The sequence below is a fragment of the Nesoenas mayeri genome, assembly GCF_963082525.1.
Source record: "Nesoenas mayeri genome assembly, chromosome: 7".
Taxonomy (NCBI): domain Eukaryota; kingdom Metazoa; phylum Chordata; class Aves; order Columbiformes; family Columbidae; genus Nesoenas; species Nesoenas mayeri.
Genome location: NC_137551.1, coordinates 36033506 through 36055393, shown reverse-complemented (window position 1 = coordinate 36055393; position 21888 = coordinate 36033506). Strand labels below are relative to the sequence as shown.

At 38.9% G+C, this 21888-nt stretch overlaps 1 protein-coding gene across 1 annotated transcript in view; it reads left to right on the top strand.

Moving 5' to 3' along the window:
- The window catches only part of CPXM2 (carboxypeptidase X, M14 family member 2), a gene marked incomplete at both ends in the record, with an annotated part of 73506 nt that extends 51786 nt beyond the window's left edge, over window positions 1-21720 (top strand). Inside the window, 8 exon segments of the mRNA XM_080347790.1 lie at window positions 1499-1587; window positions 5960-6083; window positions 7436-7632; window positions 8494-8667; window positions 9857-10154; window positions 14842-14981; window positions 15637-15736; window positions 21467-21720. Coding sequence (XP_080203916.1) covers window positions 1499-1587; window positions 5960-6083; window positions 7436-7632; window positions 8494-8667; window positions 9857-10154; window positions 14842-14981; window positions 15637-15736; window positions 21467-21720 — 1376 coding nt within the window.
- Window positions 21721-21888: the final 168 nt, after the last annotated feature.

Genomic DNA, 21888 nt, shown 5'->3' with positions numbered 1-21888 from the left:
GAACAACTAGATTTTGTTGAGGGATGATGTTTTCTTTTACATTTTTCAGTAATATTTGTGGAGTAGCATTCAACTGACCTTCTAGTATTTCTTCTGTAGATTAGGGAACAGAAGTAGAGACAAACATGTGAATGAAGAGTAAGTAAGTGGTAGAGAACGTGGGCAATGTTACAGTGAAGCTTAATGGACTTTGCATGTTTCATTTCATAAATAACATAAAGAGTTCAGAGTTTGCTTTCCTGCCACATAAAAAATTTTATAGCAAGAACTAATTTGAGTATTTAGAAGGTTTAACATCGCAAATATGAAGCTTAAATATCTGCAGTATTTTTATGTGTTACAAGTTTTCAATAATTTGTTTGTCATTGGAAGACAGTACCTATGTATTCTTCCTAATAATAATAATAATTATGCTTTTCCTACCCGCCCAAAAATTGCAACTTTTATGTGGTACTGTTTAAAAAAAATCATTTTTCTTCTCTAGGGACTGTCTTTTGGTTGTGTTGCAATAAGACTGGATTATATTTAGGCTTTGATTTTTGTCTTTCTTTTTCTAAAAAATTTAAACCAAATGAAGATGATTTTTTGGAAGGGAAGCAATTTATCATAGCAGCCTGACAGCCACTGGTTTGACAAACGATTACTCAAACTCCCAGACATTCCAGATATGGCAAATTAAGGAATGTTTCCAATGTTTCCCAAATAGACTTGTTTACATCTAAAAATGAATCAGAATAGATCAAGTTTAGGAGCATATATATTTGTCAGGAAATACAGAGCTGAACCCTAACAGTCTTGGCTGGTTTTTATCTAGGTGAATGGCCTGGAAAGTCAAGGAAATAAAACTTATTGTTCTATCTACATATTCTGCCTTGATTCTTCAAAATGCAAACTATAACTTATATCCATATAGAAATAAATATGCTAATTTTAAAGTAACAAAGACCTCTGACTCCCACTGAAAATGTTTAGGAATATACTCAGGAATGTTTAGCATTCACAGTAGATCCTCTCTGTATTTTGCAAGCACTGCGTAGGCTCTAAAAATACTCCAGAAAACTAAAAGATAATTCCTTCTATCTTATAACAGTAATTTAATCAAGTAGACACAAAACATTTACTGGGGCTTTTTCCTCCGGTGTGACTTTTTTTTTCCCCACTCTTTTATCTTGCATCTGGCTCATCATTTTCCAGCATCCTTTGCCCTCCTCTGTAGCCTTAGGATGCTCTTCTGCTTTCTGTTGCAGTTCAGTTGGTGCCAAGCAGCTGTTCAGCAAGCTGATTCCTGCTGCCTCCTTGCTTCTCTTTGAGTCCATATGAGCTGATTTGAGCAATAACCAGAAATATTTCAAATTTGTTGTTTTGCTTTTGAAAACCTATTTTGAATGCATGTAGAACAGTGGAATTCAGATTTCTGCATTTCTTCATGCGTTGTGGCTAAGCATCCTTATATTCAAAACTAATAAACAGATGAAAATTCTTTTATTTCTTTTCTCAGACCCAAATAATTATTACCACAGAAGAAATGAAATGACAACCACAGATAATCTTGACTTTAAGCATCACAACTACAAGGAAATGAGGCAGGTAGGCAAAGAGGCCGGTGCATCACCTCCTGGATATGATGGATGGGTGCAGGCTTATGGAATCTGAATTATACCTGTTAAAAATTATATTAAACAGTGTCTACAATCTATTTATTTTTTTCTGTTTTAACCATTAAAATCCCAAAGGCTTAATTTGTCCACCATCCAACCTTAAACAAGTGACACTCCATGACAGAGGGAGCATTTACACACAACGTGCCATCATTTTTCTTCCATGTATATTTGAGTTATGAATGTTCAGTGGTTTCTTCTATCAGATTTGACCCTGACTTAGCCATCAGAATTCTCCTATATTTCGGTGGTTTTGGATAATCAGAATAAACAGAATCCAATTCTGTATTCACAGTTGTGAAAATCTGCAAAAACTGACCAAAAAAAAACCACTAGTAAAAAATATCCTGTTAGTATCATTTTAAACCTACAAGCCAGCCTTGTTAATCTTGTTCATTTTGACATCAAGTGGGTTACCTTGTTGTTGTTTTTATTGTTGTTTTTAATCTTGCTTCATATCACCACAGGCAAAGGTGTGGGTTGTGCTAAAGAAATATTTCTGCCCACTTGCCCTTCAAATATAAAGAAGGACTTGAAGTGTGTGAATCATTTGCCGCATGCTGAATTTTCAGTGTATTTATACTGCATGAATCACCATTCATTTTTATTGAGCAATTGTCTACTGAGTCACATTTATTTCGGCAGAGATTTTGTGGCCTATATTTCTTAGTACAAAGATTAGACAAGTATAAACTCAATTGGCATAATTACTGTCAAGAACAATAAAATAAAGTGTATTTCAGATCCTCATTGCAGAAAGACAGGCTGGTCAGGTATCTTTGGAAGAAAAACACAGCTTTAAAACAGATTTTTTTGTCTACTTTTCTTGCAAGTAGAAAATTTTCGACTGCGGCTGGTCAGTTGTGAACTGGTTTTGAATGTGCTTTTCCAGTTCCTGGTTTTCCGTGTGTCAAAATAGTTAATTTATTTAGAGCTCATTGGATTCTAATTGGGTTCTGCTGCTGGTAGGCAGAAGACTATATTTTGCCTTGTGATAAGTCTTAGATCCCCGAAACTATTCTTAGAACTTAATAATTTATTTTCTGAGTGTAAAATGGAAGAATAACTGTCAATTTCTGGAGTCAATTAAAAAAAATATACTGTGCATTATTGTCAGTTTTGCTTGCTACTTCACCACCAACTATCTTAGAAAAATGCTGTTCTTTGGAGTTATTTATCATTAAAATTGAAAATGGAGGAGAAAAATGTGTTCCCTGGGCCATTTTTGGGATCATCACATTACATTGCAATATGTCAAGTATTTCTGAGAGGGAGGGATCTTCTCTGTGTCACATTATCTTAACAGAACTCTCTGTTTAGGAAGATGAAATTTATAGTACCAATTTTTTCTTTTAAAAGAGCATTCAAGATTCTTCTTTTAGTCAATGGGAACACTCTCTGTATCTTGTATGCAGAAGGCAGGATTGTCTTACAGTCCGAAATATTTGCATTCATTCTGTATAGGAAGCTGTTAAAATAATTTATAGATATCCCTGGGAATAGTTTGAGATGGACATTTGAGTACAACTCTCTCTTTGAAATAGCTAACCTGGTCATCTATTAGGAAATAGCAATGTTAATTTTGAAACACACTTAACTGGATGTCACTCATATCTTCGGACAAGCCAGACTCTGAGCAGCCCTGAGGTCTTGTGTTGCTCTTCATGACCAGCTGTATTTATGAAGTGATGTAATGATAATGCAGATAATTCTTCTGAATTAAAGATCACTGTATATGTTACTAGTTGGGCAGGTTTATTTTAGGGCGAAACAACCAAATGTAGAAGATTAGAGAGATACCCAGTGAACATCCAGGTTGCATGCAAAGCCAGATTGACCGTCTCTGTCTGATAGTCTCCAAGCTCAAGGAGGAGGTAGTTTCTTGTTTTGCCCACAGCAGAACAAGAAATACAGAGATTTCCACAGACAGTAAAGAATAGTCATAACCTGAAAGGCATTGACTGAAAAGCCTTTTGCCTCCTCTAAGTGTAGACGGCACTTAGACCTGGGTTTAATGTACCTTTTCTGTGAAATGGACCTTCAAGAGACCAGTTTTGTGAGGCTTCTTTGAGGACCGTGTGCGGTCTTTTTTCCAGGACACTAATAGGGTAAATAATTGGTAGTGACAAACAAATAGGAACTGTCAACTCAGAACTGTTAGAGAACATAATTGTGGAAGTGTTTTACAGTCCTGCTGCTTGCTAATAAAGCCCTGACTGACTGTTACCATCAATTGTCTTTGACAGTTTGTGCAAAGCACAGAGAAAACACTGTGACATTTCAGGTGACCTGTTGTGCCTTTTGTAGGAAATGGATATGAGAAAAGCAAATATGAAATATGTTTATTTTCAGTATTGCACTTTTATATAAGCATTTAACTACATTACTATATGCATAGTGTTATAAAAGAGGCACAGAGAGGTGTGCTACAGATGCCCTAACTCAAGAAAGGGTCTTCGACTTGGAAAGTAATCCCGTGCTTGCAATTAAAGAGATGATGGGGAGTTTTCTGAAGCCAATACAAATGTTTTCACTCATTGTAATGCACTTTGAACTTGATTCTAGGCATTTTTCTCACTAGTGATGAACTTTTAACTTACTTTTAATGGCTTTCCTGAATCAATGCTGCAGTGCCAGGGATTTTAGGAAAAGCTTCAGGCCGGTTTCAGAAACACCCCTGCAATGACAGGTTCATCTTCGCTATTTCATGTCTTTGGGAGCTGCCTGGATGCAGCAACACATCAGCCAAGAGGGACTTTCCTGCAGTTTGAGGAGAGTGTAAGGAGAGGAATTGGTAAACACAAAGCTGAGACTAACATTATTTATACATTATAGAAAGAGGGCGTCAGCTGGCTAAAATAGACCTCCTTTTCATGCAATATCTGTACTCATTGGCAGAGTGAAAAAAGTAGTATTTATCTCTATTGGAGAAAAACACTGTATCTGATCTGAGAATAATCCATTTAACCCTTTTGTCAGTAGGACATGAACTAATCATCTCCACACAGTAGACCTTGGATAATTTTTGATCCCTGAGGCTCCAGCAAGAGTTCTATAGCTGCATATCCATTTATAGTATTTTTGGTTCATTATGAGCCAGTTGACCATGAGAAGTTTGTCCCACAAAGTTAGTAATTGACACATTTAAATCAAACACTGTAAAATGTAAAATACTGTCCTCTGTTTTCACCGTATGTTTCAGCCAGGACAACAAATGGTGACATATACACTTACGTATGCCCAAAACATTAAAAAGACTTCCATGGAAATAGCTGGGTATCCATAATACCAGCACACTGATATGATGACAGTGGTGAAAAAAAATAGATATGGAATTAGACAATACACTGAAAGAGCATATCTGACTGTATTTTGCAGATGAATGCCGAGTTTAGATTTGCAAAATAAATTCTCATATGTATAAAACCAACGTGTGAGATGAAGAAACGTACAGAAATAGCATCTTTTCAGTCTCTTTGCAACATGATTATAAATAGAAGTGAAGCCTTTTATGAGAGGAATTTTAATGATGTTCTTTCCAATCTGAATCTTGTTTCCACTTAGATTTGGTAAATGGTGGCATGGGAATCAGACACATCTAATTATGGCATTTTTTAAATCATCAGCCTTGTTATCATCCAATATTGTTTCTAAATTAACACTGTGTGAGCAAAGAGTTTTATTATGCTACAATATTTCTTCAATAATGTATGCACCCTTGTTTGTGAAATGATTGTCTAATTAATAGTCCCTAGGGTTCCAATTTACAGTAAATTCCTAATTTCTTTCTTTAATGCCTTCCAATGGAGAATAAAAAAAAAAACACAAATAAATTCTTGTCATTTAAAGCTATTTGCAATGACAATTTTTAGTCTTGTTTGTAAATTTTAATGTTTACCTGACATGTCAAAGTGAAGTGTTTATGGGACAATTTAGACTCCAGATATCCTTATCTGGATGGCATCTTTGTAACTCAGTTGAAATAAAATTCTATTGGACTTCCCCCTCAGGTCCTTAATTTAGTGAAAAAATGACAAATACATCTCACGTAAGGAAGATCTTGAACCTCACCTACGCTGTAGTGTTTCAGCAGACACGATTCAGCTTGTTCCAGCTGAACAAACATTTTGTTGTGTGACAGCAAAGCTTTAACTCATGAACTAAACAGAAAACTTTTATATCTAAGAAGTCACCAGAAAAGAAAACAAAGAGTTTTTGCTGCAACCAGTTTGAAATGAAATACTAGTGGATCTGTTTTGGTGCTTTATTGTCTAACTATATGCCATTTTTTTCGTTTGCAGTTGATGAAAACTGTGAATAAAATGTGCCCAAATATCACCAGAATTTACAATATTGGAAAAAGCAACCAAGGACTAAAGCTGTATGCTGTCGAGATTTCTGACAACCCCGGAGAACACGAAGTTGGTTAGGATTTAGTCTAACTAAATCTGTTGAAGGGTGTTGGGTTTTGGCTTTTTTGTTTAATCCTCGTTCTCTGTATCTGCAGTAATTATCACTGATGGAATTATATTCACGGCAGCAAAGATTTCAAATGTATGTGGGAGGAACTTCAGCGCTATATTTCTAAATTGGGAAGAGGAGGCTGAGCACAAATAGAAGGCAGTTTGAATGTGGGATCAAATTCTTTAATGATAAAGAGTTTTATTCTTTACAATAACAAAATAGAAGTGAATTTTAGTACTGGGGAATGAATTTTAGTTGTGAGGATTTATGTGGCTTTGGATAGAAATTTGCCCTTTTTTTATATGGGGTGAACACATTGCAAGCAAGGACAGGTGAAATCTTCCAAATCATCTTTCACCGGTGAGTGTCGGGGTACAATACCCTACAGTGGTATAATTCTTCAGAATAGAAACTTACTCAGTCTTTGATATGTCTGTGGAGAAAAATAAAAACCTCACTATGATTGGGCCTGGGGCAGCTGTTGGAATAAAGGCGTCTTGTGCTTTGCCATGTACATAAATACCCTGATACATGTTCATCCCACCCAAGGAGGAATTCTAGGACGTGCTCCTAAAACACTTCTATACTTTGCCATAAGGGATGAAGCACAGTAGATGTAATCTCTCAGTAGACTTGGGGCTGATCTTAACCTGCACTCTTTGAATCTCAGATATTAACAGCAGAATAATTAATCTAATCTACTGTGTCTACTTAACTGTCTTTGAGAGGCCTTCAGAAAACAGTGTATCATGGGCCAGACAACTGAATTATGGAGCTTCTTTAAAATAGCTGGCACTATTCCTAATCACCTCTAAAGCAGTTGACTGCAAGTATTGTGGCTTTCAATATAACCTAGGAAAATATATGTGAACCTGTTATTTGATGAGTGAAGGTAAAGGAGTGTGTGAAGTCGGAGATCAATTACTTACAGTAGCTGACTTAACTTTTAAGAGCTTTAACATCTGTCCCAATGAACTACCGACAATGTATTTTTAATGTTATTTTTAGACAATCAGAACTTTAAAAATCTACCTGTGACATGCTGAAATTGTGAGTATAATTAAAAATCTGTTTAATGGAAAGTGAGTTATGGAAGTTTTACACAGTGGCTTTAGATATCATTGATACGTAAGCTTGTTTCTCTAAAATAACAGCAGAAAGTAAATATTTGTTTCTGTAAAGCTGCGTTTTCACCTATCATTTGTTCAGTTAAGGCATTTCTTCAGTGAAATGTTGCTGTTGACACGGAATTAATTTAGTTGAATATTGATTTACTACTCTGACTGCACTTCTGCCCCATGTGTCTTCAACAGGTGAACCAGAATTTCGATACATTGCAGGAGCTCATGGGAACGAAGTGCTTGGCCGTGAGCTAATCCTGTTGTTAATGCAGTTCATGTGTCAGGAATACCTGGCTGGGAACCCGCGCATTGTCCATCTCATTGAACACACCAGAATCCACCTCCTGCCCTCAGTCAACCCAGACGGATATGACAAAGCTTATAAAGCGGTAATATCATTATGAGCATATCAAGGAATTATTTTAGTTGTATTAGATTAATGAAACATGCTCCTGTTGTCATTATTTTTTTTTTCAAAGGTCATATTTTGCAAGCAATGAAAACAAACAAATTAAAAAATAAGCACATCAAAGCAAACATGAACTACTGAAACATTCAGAAAAAAAGCTGAAAGAAACAGTATTTGATGTGACATTGGCTATCGGGAAGGTGTGTATGGAAAGGAAGGTCTCTAAAACTGCCAGAACAAACCATACTGAGGTGTACAGATCGATGGGAACACCATTATGGAAAATGGAAAATTCATGCAGTATGTTTCTTATGAGAAACCAAGCTAAGCACATGAAAATTTGCATTCTTCCGTAGCTGAAATTTAATAGTGTGTCTTTAAGGAGAGCACGATGTGTTGGGCATTGTAATAATTCAGTCTGAAAGAAGACAGACACCAGGAGGAAAATTACAGGGTCTGGTCACATGCAGTGGAAAATCTTCCAGGTCAGTCCATAGAAGACTGGAATACAAAAGCTGGACTTACAGCCATGGAAGGGAATATATGGCATCCCTATTGCAACCCATGGGAAACCTAGTCTTAAATAGAAATCTTGAAAACCAACCAGAACATTTTGGCTAAGCCCAAGTAATTTTTCATGGGTTTTGCTTCATCTTATTCAAGGTTTCATACAAAATGAAAAAAAAGCACCAGTTATTTGTTTCTGTTAATGAAAAAATTCAACCTTTCACTTTTCTGTGTAGAGTTATCTCTGACACAATCCCACTTTGCCGAGGGCTCACAGGTTGTCATGTTCTGCATTAAGTTTTTTCATTTTTTTTCCCTTTTTTTTCAATCTAAGGGTTCAGAATTAGGGGGCTGGTCTTTAGGACGATGGACTCAGGATGGCATTGACATCAATAATAATTTCCCTGATTTAAACTCTTTGCTCTGGGAGTCCGAAGATCAGAAGAAAAGAAAAGTTCCGAACCATCACATCCCAATCCCTGACTGGTACCTGTCCGAAAACGCCACCGTGAGTAAGACCCTTAAGAAATGAGTAACTTGTAGGTGAAATTACATACCTGGTCTAAGCTTGTTAGTCAATGGAAATAGAAATTACTGTTCACCTCCATATTTTAGAGGCAGCCTTTGGGAAGGGAACTGCTTCCCGGAGGATCCTCCTTTCCCTGAGCTATTGCAATAACCTGGGAGAACCTGATTTCCAACTTTTAAGTGGCAACAGACAGAAAAAGTGAAGCCCGCCACAGAGCTCAGTCCTGTGAATCAAGCTTCTCCCTAGTTTTGAGGCATAGATAGGCTCTCTGCAAACTCATTCAACATACAGATTTCTCCTGGGGTTTTCTAATTGCTCTTATTTGAAAGACGTTGTTGCAATAGGGCAAGGGGTAATGGTTTTAAACTAAAGGACGGGACATTCAGACTAGACATGAGGAAGAAATTTTCAACACTGAGGGTGGTGAGAGCCTGGCCCAGGTTGGCCAGAGAGGTGGTGGATGAACCATCCCTGGAGACATCCCAGGCCAGACTGGATGGGGCTCTGAGCAACCCGAGCTGGTGAAGATGTCCCTGCTCATGGCAGGGGTGGCACTGGGGGAGCTGGGAAGGTCCATTCAACCCAAACTGTTCTGTGATTCTATTATATTTTTATTTGAAATAACAAATGCTGAGGCATATGCAAAACCAATGCAGTGGCTTATGCTAAAGTCATTTATTGGATCGTAGTGCCAAAAATTTAGCTTATTTTTACATGGTCTTTTAAATATAATGGCAGCTATTTATAGTGGCTGAGATTCCCTCAGTTTGAGGGGAAGGCAGTTAATTGGGGCAGTTCTGTGGGCTTTACAAATTTCCGTGTTAGAAGTCTCATCTTTCAGAAACCCATTTCAGCAGGGACAGCGGTGTCAAGCTCTGACATCTTTATCAGTTGCTGCTCTTGGCCTCACTGTTCAAAGATGTTCCTGTTGCATAAATTGCAAACTTTAAGATTTTGTTAGTTTTTATGGGTTGTTGATGACCTCCAAAGAACAGCAGGCAGGCACTCTAATTTAAAGAAACCCTTCTCCTTGGCCACGTCCTTTGTGCTGGCTAAGAAACTCAGGAGGACTCAGTAAACTGCAGGACTTTTGCATCTGGTCTACCTTTGAAACAAAATTATCAAGTTCCACAGGTCACAACAAAGCTGCTGTTTCTTTTTCTCCCAGGTGGCGGTCGAGACACGGGCAATAATAGCCTGGATGGAAAAAATCCCTTTTGTGCTGGGTGGCAATTTGCAGGGAGGAGAGCTGGTGGTGGCGTACCCCTACGATATGGTGCGGTCGATGTGGAAAACCCAGGATTACACACCTACCCCAGATGACCATGTCTTTCGCTGGCTTGCATATTCCTACGCGTCCACACATCGCCTGATGACAGATGCGAGGAGGAGAGCGTGTCACACAGAGGATTTCCAGAAGGAGGATGGCACTGTTAACGGGGCCTCCTGGCATACCGTGGCTGGAAGTAAGTGCCTGTAGAAGCTGTAATTAACATTACTTTGATAATTGGCCAAGAGGGCCAACTGTGTTTTGGGGTGCGCCAAGCACAGCGTTGCCAGCTGGGCAGGAGGGGGATTGTCCTGCTATGCTCTGGTGCAACCTCACCTGGGGCACTGTGTGCAGCTCTGGGGACACGGGATAAAAAGGAGAGTGTCCAAAAGAGGCTACGAAGTTGGTGAAGGGTTTGGAGGGGAAGCTGTATGAAAGTGACTAGAAGTCACTGGGTTTGTTCAGCCTGGAGGAGGCTGAGGGGAGACCTCATGGCGGCTCCAGCTTCCTCACAAAGGGAGCAGGAGGGGCAGGGCTGAGCTCTTCTCTTTAGTGACCAATGACAGAACCCAAGGGAATGGCAGGAAGGTGGAGGTTTAAGTTGGACATGAGGAAAAGGTTCTTCATCCAGAGGGTGCTGGACACTGGAACAGGCTCCCCAGGGAGGTGTCATGGACCCAAGCCTGACAGTGTTCACAAAACAACTAGACAACACCCTCAGACACATGTGAATTTTGGGGTTCCCTCCCTGGTGGTTCCCTCTACACTCAGGACATTCTATGATTCTATGAAATATGCTGATGCCATCACTGCCTGGTGTCCATTGCAGTGGGCAATGGTGGTAAAATGTGGACTGAGAGGAATATTTCCACTTCTGAAGGTCTGCTTGTTGCATTTCATCGGAGGATTGAAGGAGACTGTGTCACTGGCCGTTTCCTTTACTGCTGAGGTTTCCAAAAGTGCCCGTACAATACATTAGTTTTATAGATTCTGTACATTCAAGATGATTTCTCAGGAGAAAACCAACCCGGTCCAAACCCACTATCAGGGGGAGCTTGTCATCCTTTGCCCATTCAGTGGGTGCCAACAGAAAATTACTGCCCAATATCAAAGGTAACCAGTGTCAGAAGCAGTGACTCCCACACTGGTCGGGAAGCCCAGGGAGACACTCTGGTGGCCCTTGGGTAAGAAAATGATGATTTCAGCCTCCTACTCTCTGAACTCAATCACAGATCAGCCCCTACTCACACTTACTTTGAGTTGTAAAAACATGCCATGAAAAGCTGCTACTTGTCTGCTACCGTCATATTAAAAAACCTCAACATGCTTACACTTAAACTTTGCACGGGCTCCATAGGCATTTCTACTGCCAGAATAAATTACAGATTGCATCGTTCACCACATGCCCAAACCTGTTGCCCAGTCAAGGAGCATGAAAGGGAGACCAGGTCCTATAGTGTAGAGAAAACATCGATTTCCAGGAAAGTCCAATTAAAAGCACATTTTTAACTGCAGTAGGCGCAGTTATCTCCATGGGTGTACATTTCGAGCAGACTTGGAACAGGAACTCTGCTGATTCATCACAATTCTGCTCAAAATCTTTGGTTTTTTATAAGTAAATCGGTTAGACAGTGTACTCTCTGAAATTTAGAAATGAGCTGTGCATCTGCCTTCACTTGAATGGCCATAGGAACAACTGCAGCAGTAATGGCAAACAGATGCGGACCACGTTTTTATTGGAATTGGCTCTTGTTTGTAACTTGCAGGTAGCTTCACTGCATAAACATTTCTAAATTTTGGACACAACTTTTATCCTCTTACATTGGCATGTGTGAAGTTAATGCTGGCCAGTCTTTAAAGGCTAGAGCCAAGAATTAACTTTTCAAATATTTCTTCAGGAGGTTCAAAAGTGCTGGGTGTATTCAGAGGGAAAGACTGAACTGCTTAGATCACAAGGCCAATGTCTGACAGTACATTTCTAAACATTTCTGCAAATTCTAAAAAAAAGAAAACCAAAACAAACCACTGAATGCTAATTTGATTGCTTAATTATCTAATTTATTAGTTTAGTTTTCCTAAGTGCTGTGAGAAACATGATTATGAATTGATCCAGAAAAGATGATATTGGCCATGTCACTAACAGCCGTCACACCAATTTACATTAAGTAATGATGTACAATATAGATGCTGAATAGTATTTTGATTTCTTAGTAATAATTGCATATTGGAATTGGTTCAGCAGATTTGTTTAATTGCTTTATGGTATTTCTCATTATACTTTACATCCTGTTCTCCTTCATTATAATCAGACTTCTAAAATCATCTTTGAGAAAAATGCTAGAATATTGAGTTTACTTTCAATTCTTTATACCTTGCACTCCAGACTAAACTTCAAAATATGTGTTTCCATTTGGAAACCTTGCGGCTGTCCAAATATGATTCTAGATTTGGAGACAGATTTCCCCTGTGTTTTTTCACTCTGTAACTATACAGATGTAGCTGTGTAGCTCGCTCCACTTTTTCTCTTTATTTACCTTTTAGATAATCATGTAGCACTCGCTTCTCCTAACCCCCGGCTTGCCTAATGTCTGACCTGAAGGTGACACACCAATATTTTGCTTGCAGAAAGCTGCCCCCCTATCCTTTGGTGTGGGTGACATCTCCTTGCTGTACCGCAACTTGAAGCTGCCCATCCTCTCACTCCTCAGCCACCTGCTTGTGATCATGCACATAAACTTTTCACTGCTTACGCTATGGGAAAATTTATAAGGGATTTTTCTGATTCCTTTTCAACACCACAGAGTCCTCAGAGAAGTTTGTGCACCACAGATATCTTGCACAGATATCAAACATCTCTTCATGCCTTTGAAACCCAGCCAAACTATTGCCTGCACATACTCGGGACCGCAAAGCATGGGAGTTCTTCAGCAATGTCACATATAATATTTCTATGTTGGGTGAACTGCACAAAGGCAAAGCACAAATTAATATAATTTTGCTTCTCTTTTTTTCAAGGCTGGATTTGCATGTTTCAGATGCTACATGGAGAGTTGCTTTTGGCAATGTGAAACCATTTTCTTAAATATATGTATTAAATCTGAGCAATTACTGTGTATTGCAAAACATTTCACAACAGATGAATCAGGATGCAATACAGTATATGAGGGGAAAATAATTGTGAGTGTTTCTCAAATGAAGGGGAAGCACGTTCATGCAGCGTAGCATATGCCACTGTCTGATATTTGGGCTTTCCCCATCAGGAAAGTGGAAAGCTTAACATCTGTATTATATAATCCTCCTGTTCTGCATCCAGAAGGCACTGGGGGCTCGTTACATACTTGACTACTGCTCTGTGGTAATTGGATGGGACTAGAGGGGTTTTTTAACTCTTTTCAGTCAGAAGTGCTCGGTGAATGCATTTCCTGCTAATCTGTGCCATTTAAAATATAATAATAAACGATCATTAATAAATGCTCTCTGTAACGTGGACTTATACTGCAGCTCCTCAGTGGCCAGAGGCACTAAGGTTTGTGGGTTTGGATCAGGACACATTTCTAATGGAAATCTCTATTTCAGAGCAGCAGTGCAGATTCCAGTGCTCTGCAAAGCCATAATAGGGAAAACCCAGAATAGATCCTTTCATTCCTTACAAGCTAACAGACACCATATATAACTTAAAGGAATTTTTACTACCTTGATTTTTCTGGCTTTTCAATCATTTAGATTACTTACATGGGAAAACTTTTAGACTGAGAAACTATTTCAGCAGCTACTCGGATAAATCGTACATAGCAGTCACCGTGTGCGCATTACTCTGCATCCTGACATTTAGGGTTCAGTTCAGTTAATGGTCCCACATCCATGGAAGGCAACTTAGACCATCCCATTTCTACCCATGGCAAACAGAAGTGAGAGCTGCTCCATGGGATTGTACCCAGGATTACTGAAGCTCAGTACTTTCTTAAAATCCTTTCATAACATCTTCCTAGTGTGCCCCTATCTTCCCCATCAATATCGTAGAACCTTTATCTGGAATGAGCTTAAATTTTTGTTTGTTTGTTTAGTTGGTTGGTTAGGTTGTGTTTTATTGTGTGTGTTTGGCCTTTTTTTTCTTTATGATTTACAGGGGTTTTTGACCATAATGTACAAACTTTTAATGCGAGAGAAACATTCATGGGTTATATTTCTCCATTTAATTTTGTTGACCCAAAAAGGAGAGAAACACAAAGTAGGATGGATTTTATTTGGTGTACATGAGATATGCCGTGAATTATTTTACTGAGCTTTATAAAACCCACGGTCCCCCTTTCTCATTGTCCCTTTACAGGAGTTTATGGCCACCTGCCATAGCATTCAGACATATTTAGATGTTTACTTCAGGAAAGCCTGATATGAGAAACAGATTATATGTTAAACTAGGAGCTAGTAGTATCTATATCTAGAGACAGCCTTCACTTCTTTGCAAACACGCAGACCTGTAGATTGTGTGGCAGGGTACCCTGGTGAGAAAGATTTTCTGCTAAATCTCTATTTCCTATAAGTTTTGTGATGGCAGAACAATGCTGCTCTTTGCAGCAAAGAATTAGGGATGTGCTGGGTCAGTCTGTTGTGTTTTCTGTTTTGAATGTGTTGATGGGATGCTGTCTTTAGGAAGTGGGGTTTTTTTGTTAAATGTACAGCTCTGATGTTACTCTGATGCTTTGTTACAGGATACATGACATTTGTAAATAACTTCTGCCCTGCCAGATCTGCACACTAAGCCAGCTAGAAAAATATCCAGTTTGCGTTTAAATAAGTTCTATTGTTTTGTATAATATAAACAGATCTGATCAATGCATTAAAAGAGAGTATAAAAGTGTTTCTTTTTTACTTCCTATTGACAGGTATAAATGACTTCAGTTATCTGCACACAAACTGCTTTGAGTTATCCATCTATGTTGGCTGCGACAAGTATCCCCACGAGAGCGAGCTGCCCGAGGAATGGGAAAACAACCGCGAGTCCCTGATCGTTTTTATGGAACAGGTATTCGACAGGAGAACAACGGCTGAATAAATTGATGGCTCCTTTCAGATTGAAAGGGAGCTTCATGTTTCTGATGTTTTTCTTGCATGGCTAATTAAGTGATTATTGGTGTTTGTGATAGAAACCTTACTGTAAGCAATACTGGTGTATCACTTCAGCCAGACTGTTTTAACGTAGGAGAAAGACAAAATAAAGAAGCTTGTTGAAATTTGCCGTGAGTGCAGAGCTTGTTAGAAATGATTGATTGCCAGAAAGCAAAAACAAACCAAAACCAAACACACACAAAACCAAGCAAATAAACCAAAACAAAACCAACAAAAAGCAATGCAAACCAAAACAAACAACCCCACAAAAAAAGCAAACAAAGAACCCCAAACAAACTAACAAAACCCGTTATGTCTACGGCTTTATCTGCTTTTTATCTATCTTTTGAATTTGTTGCCTCAGGAATCCTAACAGTAAGGTGGTTCAGAAGTAGCATATGCCTGGGAGGCTGATACTGTGCTAATAATGATATTTCTAAATGGTGTGAACCATAAAGTAGGAATAGAATGCATTTAATTCATGTATGAGATTAATGATTTGTTGTATCTTCCTAATGATAGCACTATTCATTGCTGTGCAATATTTAGTTTTTTGCTTATTCTCTCAACAGGTACATCGAGGCATCAAAGGCATAGTAAGAGATGTGCATGGAAAAGGAATCCCAAATGCTGTTATTTCAGTAGAAGGTGTTAACCATGACATTCGCACAGGTAAAAAAAAAAATAATAAAATAGCGGTGCAAATGAACAGATTAATGGTTTAATAACAAAATAAAGAACTTCAGCAGATGGCGCAGAATCCAAAGAGCACATTGCAGGAGGAGTGGGTCACTTCTTTCCATGGTGCAGCTGCGTAGACAAGAACAGAACTATGACTTTCTTCTCTGCTCCCCTTCCTCTTCTTCCCACCTCTTTTAAAGTAGTTAGCAAACAGCCTTTTGTCTGCCCCAAATCAATAGCCTGAGACTTATTGCTCCTTTTCTCATGTTAAGGGTAATGCAAATCTAACCCAGAAGAATTATGGCTCTGAAAGACAAGGGTGTAGGTGATGCCTGGTGGGTGCAAAGAGAGTTTCTCTGGCTGATAACAGTTGTAGGACTGTGAATGTGTTGGAGATGTGATTTGGAGCTGTGACCAGAGGAGGAACAGCTGTTGTGGGGAAAGGGAGAGTTTCACAACCTGAAGAGTCTCCTGCAAAACATCACGGCTTTATAAAAGATTATTTCATAGGATTCAGTAGAAACACTGCATTTATGGGTGAGTTTCAGCCCAGAGAATTACTTTTCAATATGTATAGTTTTTAAAAAAATGCACAAATGGCTATTTGCCTTGTTAGCACAGTCTTGGTCTGTACTCAGACACATATTTATACTTGGAGCAAACTCCAGGCCTATTTAATAGCCTAGAAAGCATTTATGGCACTAAATAAAGAACTGCTTTAAATAGACACTAGCAACTACAAGATTAATAGTAATACCTAGAAATTGTTGTTGGCAGTTAGCAGGCAGGATAGTGTTCAGTGGCCATTGTGTTCGTGTATGTATGTACTGTGATTTAAGACACACAGTTGTCTTAAAGGGAGAAACAAGAGGGTGTAGCAAGGAGAGTAGAATGTGGAAAGAAATATTAAAACAAGATGTCAGCAGGAGTCTTCAGTGATTGCACTCAATGCTGTTTGCAATAAGATAACAAGGTGTCTGTTGGATGTTTACAGAAAAGTAGCATCATGATGAATAACCAGAATAACCATAGTGTTGTGTACTCTAGGTTTGATCTAATATTAGTAACAGCAATTGTATGTATTTTTCACATCCTGGCTGACATTCTGGGTCATTCATTAGCTGCCAGTTTCACTTGCTTTGCCACTAAGGTATGATATGTCACGCTTTGACATGTAAACTGATTTGAGGCTATGGAATGTCATAGAGCTTTAGATAAGAGACTTAGGAATCTTTAACATTTGCTAAAGTAGATTATCTGAGCCAAATATGAATCTTGTAATATCAAACTTAGTTTTTATTTTATTTCAGTGCTACTGTGTGTCTGTTTTAAAATAAAATATTGAATGACAGATATTTAATTAGGCAATAAAGATTCTGCCTTAAATATTTTAAAATAGTACCACTGGGAAATGATAGGAGGAATTAAAGTAATCAGTTGGTTTTACTTGTCTTGGAAGCCTCGGCAGTCTTGAAAGACTGCCATAAACTGTAAGTTGTATTACTCTGTCAACAGAATTAATATATTGCTCTGGTTGAGGTCGAGGAAATGCAATAAGTGATTGATCTCTAGCTCTCAATACACTGGATTGTCACCTGAAAGAAAACTTAACAGTTTAAAGGCAGCAAACACACACATGGGAGCCCCAGTGACATGGTAATAATGGTTTAGGAACCCAGAATCCACCCTGTAATGCTCAGGGAAACTTCAGCTATTTCCATCCAGACTCAGAGCTGAGATTCTGTAGCTCAAGACCATCTGCAATTGTCAGTAAAAATAAAACTTCTTATTTCATTCTTTTAAATTCTTTTCATGATGAGACATTTAAGCTGACACTGTTTGGGAATCACTTTGTAGGTGGGAACATTAAAGTTCTATCTCGTTTTATATTATGCAGATAACAATGTATCTCTCATTAGTCTTTGAAACTGGAGAATGGATTTTGGATCCCAAAAGCTAAAATGACATGTAGAATCCCAGAGAAAGAAGGCAAATTGTCAGCAGTCTTCTTTCATTTATACCTTTTAAAATGAAAAATGTATCCCCTTAAATCTCTGAGTTGCCTTCATATAAAAATAGACCTGGCAAGAGAAGAATTACGACCTCTATTCATATAAGTTTTGTTTAAAGTGAGCTAAGCTGTAAGGTATCTACTGTTTCTTTGATACATTAATGTGGTCAACTACCCTGTATAGCCAGACAAATGTTGTCTCTAAATGTCCTCTAATAAAATTTACTTGTTTGAGAAAATTTCTCTGCTTCTTCCCATGGACAAAAATGTGCATGGAAAACAATTTGGTTTTTACTTTCTCTTGAATGTACAAAATACCTTATGGGAAGAGAGGGTTGCTGGCGTAATATTAATGAGCTAATTGATCTCATTGATTCTGAGAGAGCTTTATGGAAAATTATTCCATTTTCTCTTGATGCAGATGTAACTATTGATTGGGTCTGAGTGATTACATGTTGTTCTGGTTATGTGGCCTGTGCTCTATGAGATAACCTTTGGAAAAGAGTTCATCATTTCAATGTACAAATGCACCTGGACACCTTTTTTCTTCATGGTGCAAAGGCAATTTTATGAGTCACTTCCTCTAATTGCACTTTTTGGAAATCTCAAAGCAAATCTTAATGAAGAAATGTAAAGTGTCACAGCCATCGTTCAAAGGCAGATGCACTTTTCTTTGTGATTTTTGCAATAAAGCATAAATAATTTAATTTCACACAATGTTCAGAGAAGGTTTTATGAATATTTTGGAAAGTTTAATATGATTTCAGTATACATTATGTAACCAAGCCAAAATATTTTGAAGTAGCATTTAGGAATATTTAATAACACTAGCCTAAGCTAAGCATAATTCTGGTATTATAACTCTCCAGACTAATTTCTGGCTGCCTGTTCAGTAGAGAAAAGTTACGTTTTAGTTGCATTATTGCTAGCTTTTCCGGAGAGTTTTTTGTAGGTAACAGTATATTGGGGTAGATTTTTATAATGTATTTCAATTAGTAAAATCTGGTCCACTTAAGTGTAAATGTGTAAAAAAGGTCTGTCCTATCAAGCTAAAGAGAGTGTCTCTCTTAATTGAAGTGTTTATGGTGTCATCTGACACATTTAATTTACTATGATGCTCTCTTTGTATTTTTATGCATTGTTATTTTATCTAAGCAGACATGGCAATTCTCTTCCAGACCCAACAGGAGAAGATAGATGTAGCCCGTCTCCAGCCTTCTCTCACTGGAGCCTATTCTTTTAGCAAACATATTATTTATTAAATTTATTTGTATTTTTAATTGTGTTTCTTTTGCCATCTGCTCTGAAATTTTTTATGTACTGCATTTAATCTGATTTTTAAAAAACAAAACAAAAAGCAAACAACATACAACCTTTTAGTCCGGTATTAAATTCTGGGCAATGACAGCTGGCAGAAATACTAATGTCTACTTGTAAATGGAAAGGAGGTAAAGTGCATCCTGCTAACAGCTTAATATCCAGCTTTGCAATAATTTCCCTGTGGTGTGTGAATGTGTAGGGTTTTTTCTAGTCTTGTGCGGGGTTGTATGAACCGTCTGTTAAATGTGTCAGAAAAATGTGGGTCAGTTTTGAACTCCAGGGGCTAAATAAAGCCGGGCTCTGAGCAGGGATGCGTTCACAGCCACCCATGGGGTGATCTGTAGCCTTTTGCCAGCCCTGTAGTATCGCCAGAGCATTTACAGCTAAAAACAAGCCCTTAGGGATAAATTCAAGAATCCTGGACAGCTTTTTGTTTCAGCTTTTGGTTAAGGTGCCAAGGGATCAAATAGTAATGGAGAACTGAATAAAGAGCTTCTCAGAGACCCCTTCCTAAATATGTCTGAGTCCTGAGAAACAGAAAATCTGGACCTTGATCATCACCCCAAGTGGGGTTAAAGTGGCTGAAAGAAAAACCTGAGCAAGCTGGTAATACAAAAATTAATCTGGTTGAGCGTGCTTCTTGTACACAAGTTCACACGCATGTACTGAGATTGCAATATGAGGTTATAGTTGGGTATCACTATTTTTCTAATGCCTACTGTTTGCAAATGTATTCACTATTTCACCAAGCCCCGAATTAAAAGAATATTTCTCTAGTTAGTCTGATCTTTCCCCGAATGTACTATTTTCATCTAAATCATCTTTAGTTTTTGCAACACACTGCACTTCAAGCAACTCAAGGCTAGTGATAGTAAGGTTGTCGGTTCTTGTCAGTGTTAAAAAAACAACCCCTCTTCATACAGGAGATGCTGCATTTCTATTTATATACAGAATTACATATTTGAATATGCACTTTCATCCCACTGGGTTTGCCCAGGATAGAATGCAAAACTGATATTAGATATTAGTGTTTCACCTTTTCAGTTCACAGCTAAGCATACTTGCTAGTTACAATAATATTTAGAAGTCTAAAACTATCCTTGTGTTTGTATGGGTAACATGAGGTCATATATGGGGGAAAAAAAAGAAGGAAACAAAAAGTCCTGCTTCAGTGAGGTGTTAAAATACATCTTGCTTTACACATGAGTAGTTTAGTTGAATGTGGGAGTGGAGCTCTGTTCATGCATTTCAAGGTAAGCAGGTGGTTAAATACCTGGATGAATTACAGTTTGGAGGAAAATTAGTGTAATAAAATTCAATGTAAGATTTTATGAAAGGGGATATTTACTTACATCTCTAAGTGAACTGACATTATGCATTCACATGTTTGTATACTAAATAGCACCAAGACACACATGTCCAGGTGGTCTGGCTGGGATCATAGTGTGATGTGAGTACTTCTCTGGGGCTTCTCTTTATTGGCAGTGACAAATTAGTTTGAGGAAGATCTTTTATACCCTTCAAGAATCACCAACTATTACAAGGTGGCCCTTTGCTTCAGGATCTTTGTGACTTAAACTGACAGAAATCTTAGGTCAAATTGAAGCCTGTTGTCATTTCCTTCACCATTTGGATAATCTGTTTTAGGTCTGTTTTCCTGTAGGGTTGGCAGGAAGAGGGTATGTGTAACCTGGTGCTCGGTGCTGGTACGACCCCACCTCGAATCCTGTGTTCAGTTTTGGTCCTCTCACTATAGGAAAGCCCTTGAGGTGCTGAAGCAAGTTCAGAGAAGGGAACGGAGCTAGTAAAGGGTCTGGAGCCACAAGTGTGACGGGAGCAGCTGAGGGACCTGGGGGGTTCATCTGGAGAACAGGAGCTGAGGGGAGACCTTCTGATCTCTGAACTGCCTGAAAGGAGCTTGGAGCATGGAGGGGTATTGGTGTCTTCTCCCATTTAGCAAATGACAGGATGAGAGGAAATGGCCTCAAGTTGCGCCAAGGGAGGTTTAGATTGGATAGTAGGAAACATTTCTTCATGGAAAGGGTTGTGAAGCACTGGAACAGGCTGCCCAGGGCAGTGGTGGAGTCACCATCCCTGGAGGGGTTTAAAAGACGTGTAGATGAGGCTCAGAGGGAGATGGATAAGTGCTAGATTTAGGTTATGGTTGAACTTGATGATCTTAAGGGTCTCTTCCAGCCAAAATGATTGTATGATTCTATGTGTGATAGGGGACAACCTCATTGACACACTTCTGGTGTGAGGATGCAGGGTTGCTGCCTGTGGTGCCATCTAATCCACATACAGGCATTTCTGTATCCTTCCTCACCTTCCTCACACCTTCCTCAAGGGGAAGGGGCCACTGTCCTGAAAACCATCTCTTTCCCTACCAGGAGCCGATGGGGATTACTGGCGCCTTCTCAACCCGGGGGAATACGTGGTGGGCGTGAAGACGGAAGGCTACACCACCGCCACCAAGACCTGCGAAGTCGGCTACGACATGGGAGCGACCCAGTGCGACTTCACCATCTCCAAAACCAACCTGGCGAGGATCAAGGAGATCATGAGGAAGTTTGGGAAGCAACCGATCAGCCTGTCCATGCGGCGACTCAGGCAGAGGGCCCGGCAGTGGCGGCAGCGGCGATAGGTCCCGGCGTCCATGAGCTTCTATCAGCCTGGCTGTAGTCGTAGTGAGAGTTACATAGCCCGTCTCTTCATACGTATTTCTCTGCACAAGGCCTTTCTGTTAGCGGAGCTGGACGAATAGTGGGTTTTTTCAGTTTGGCAAAAAGTCGGAAACAAAGTGTAACCAAAA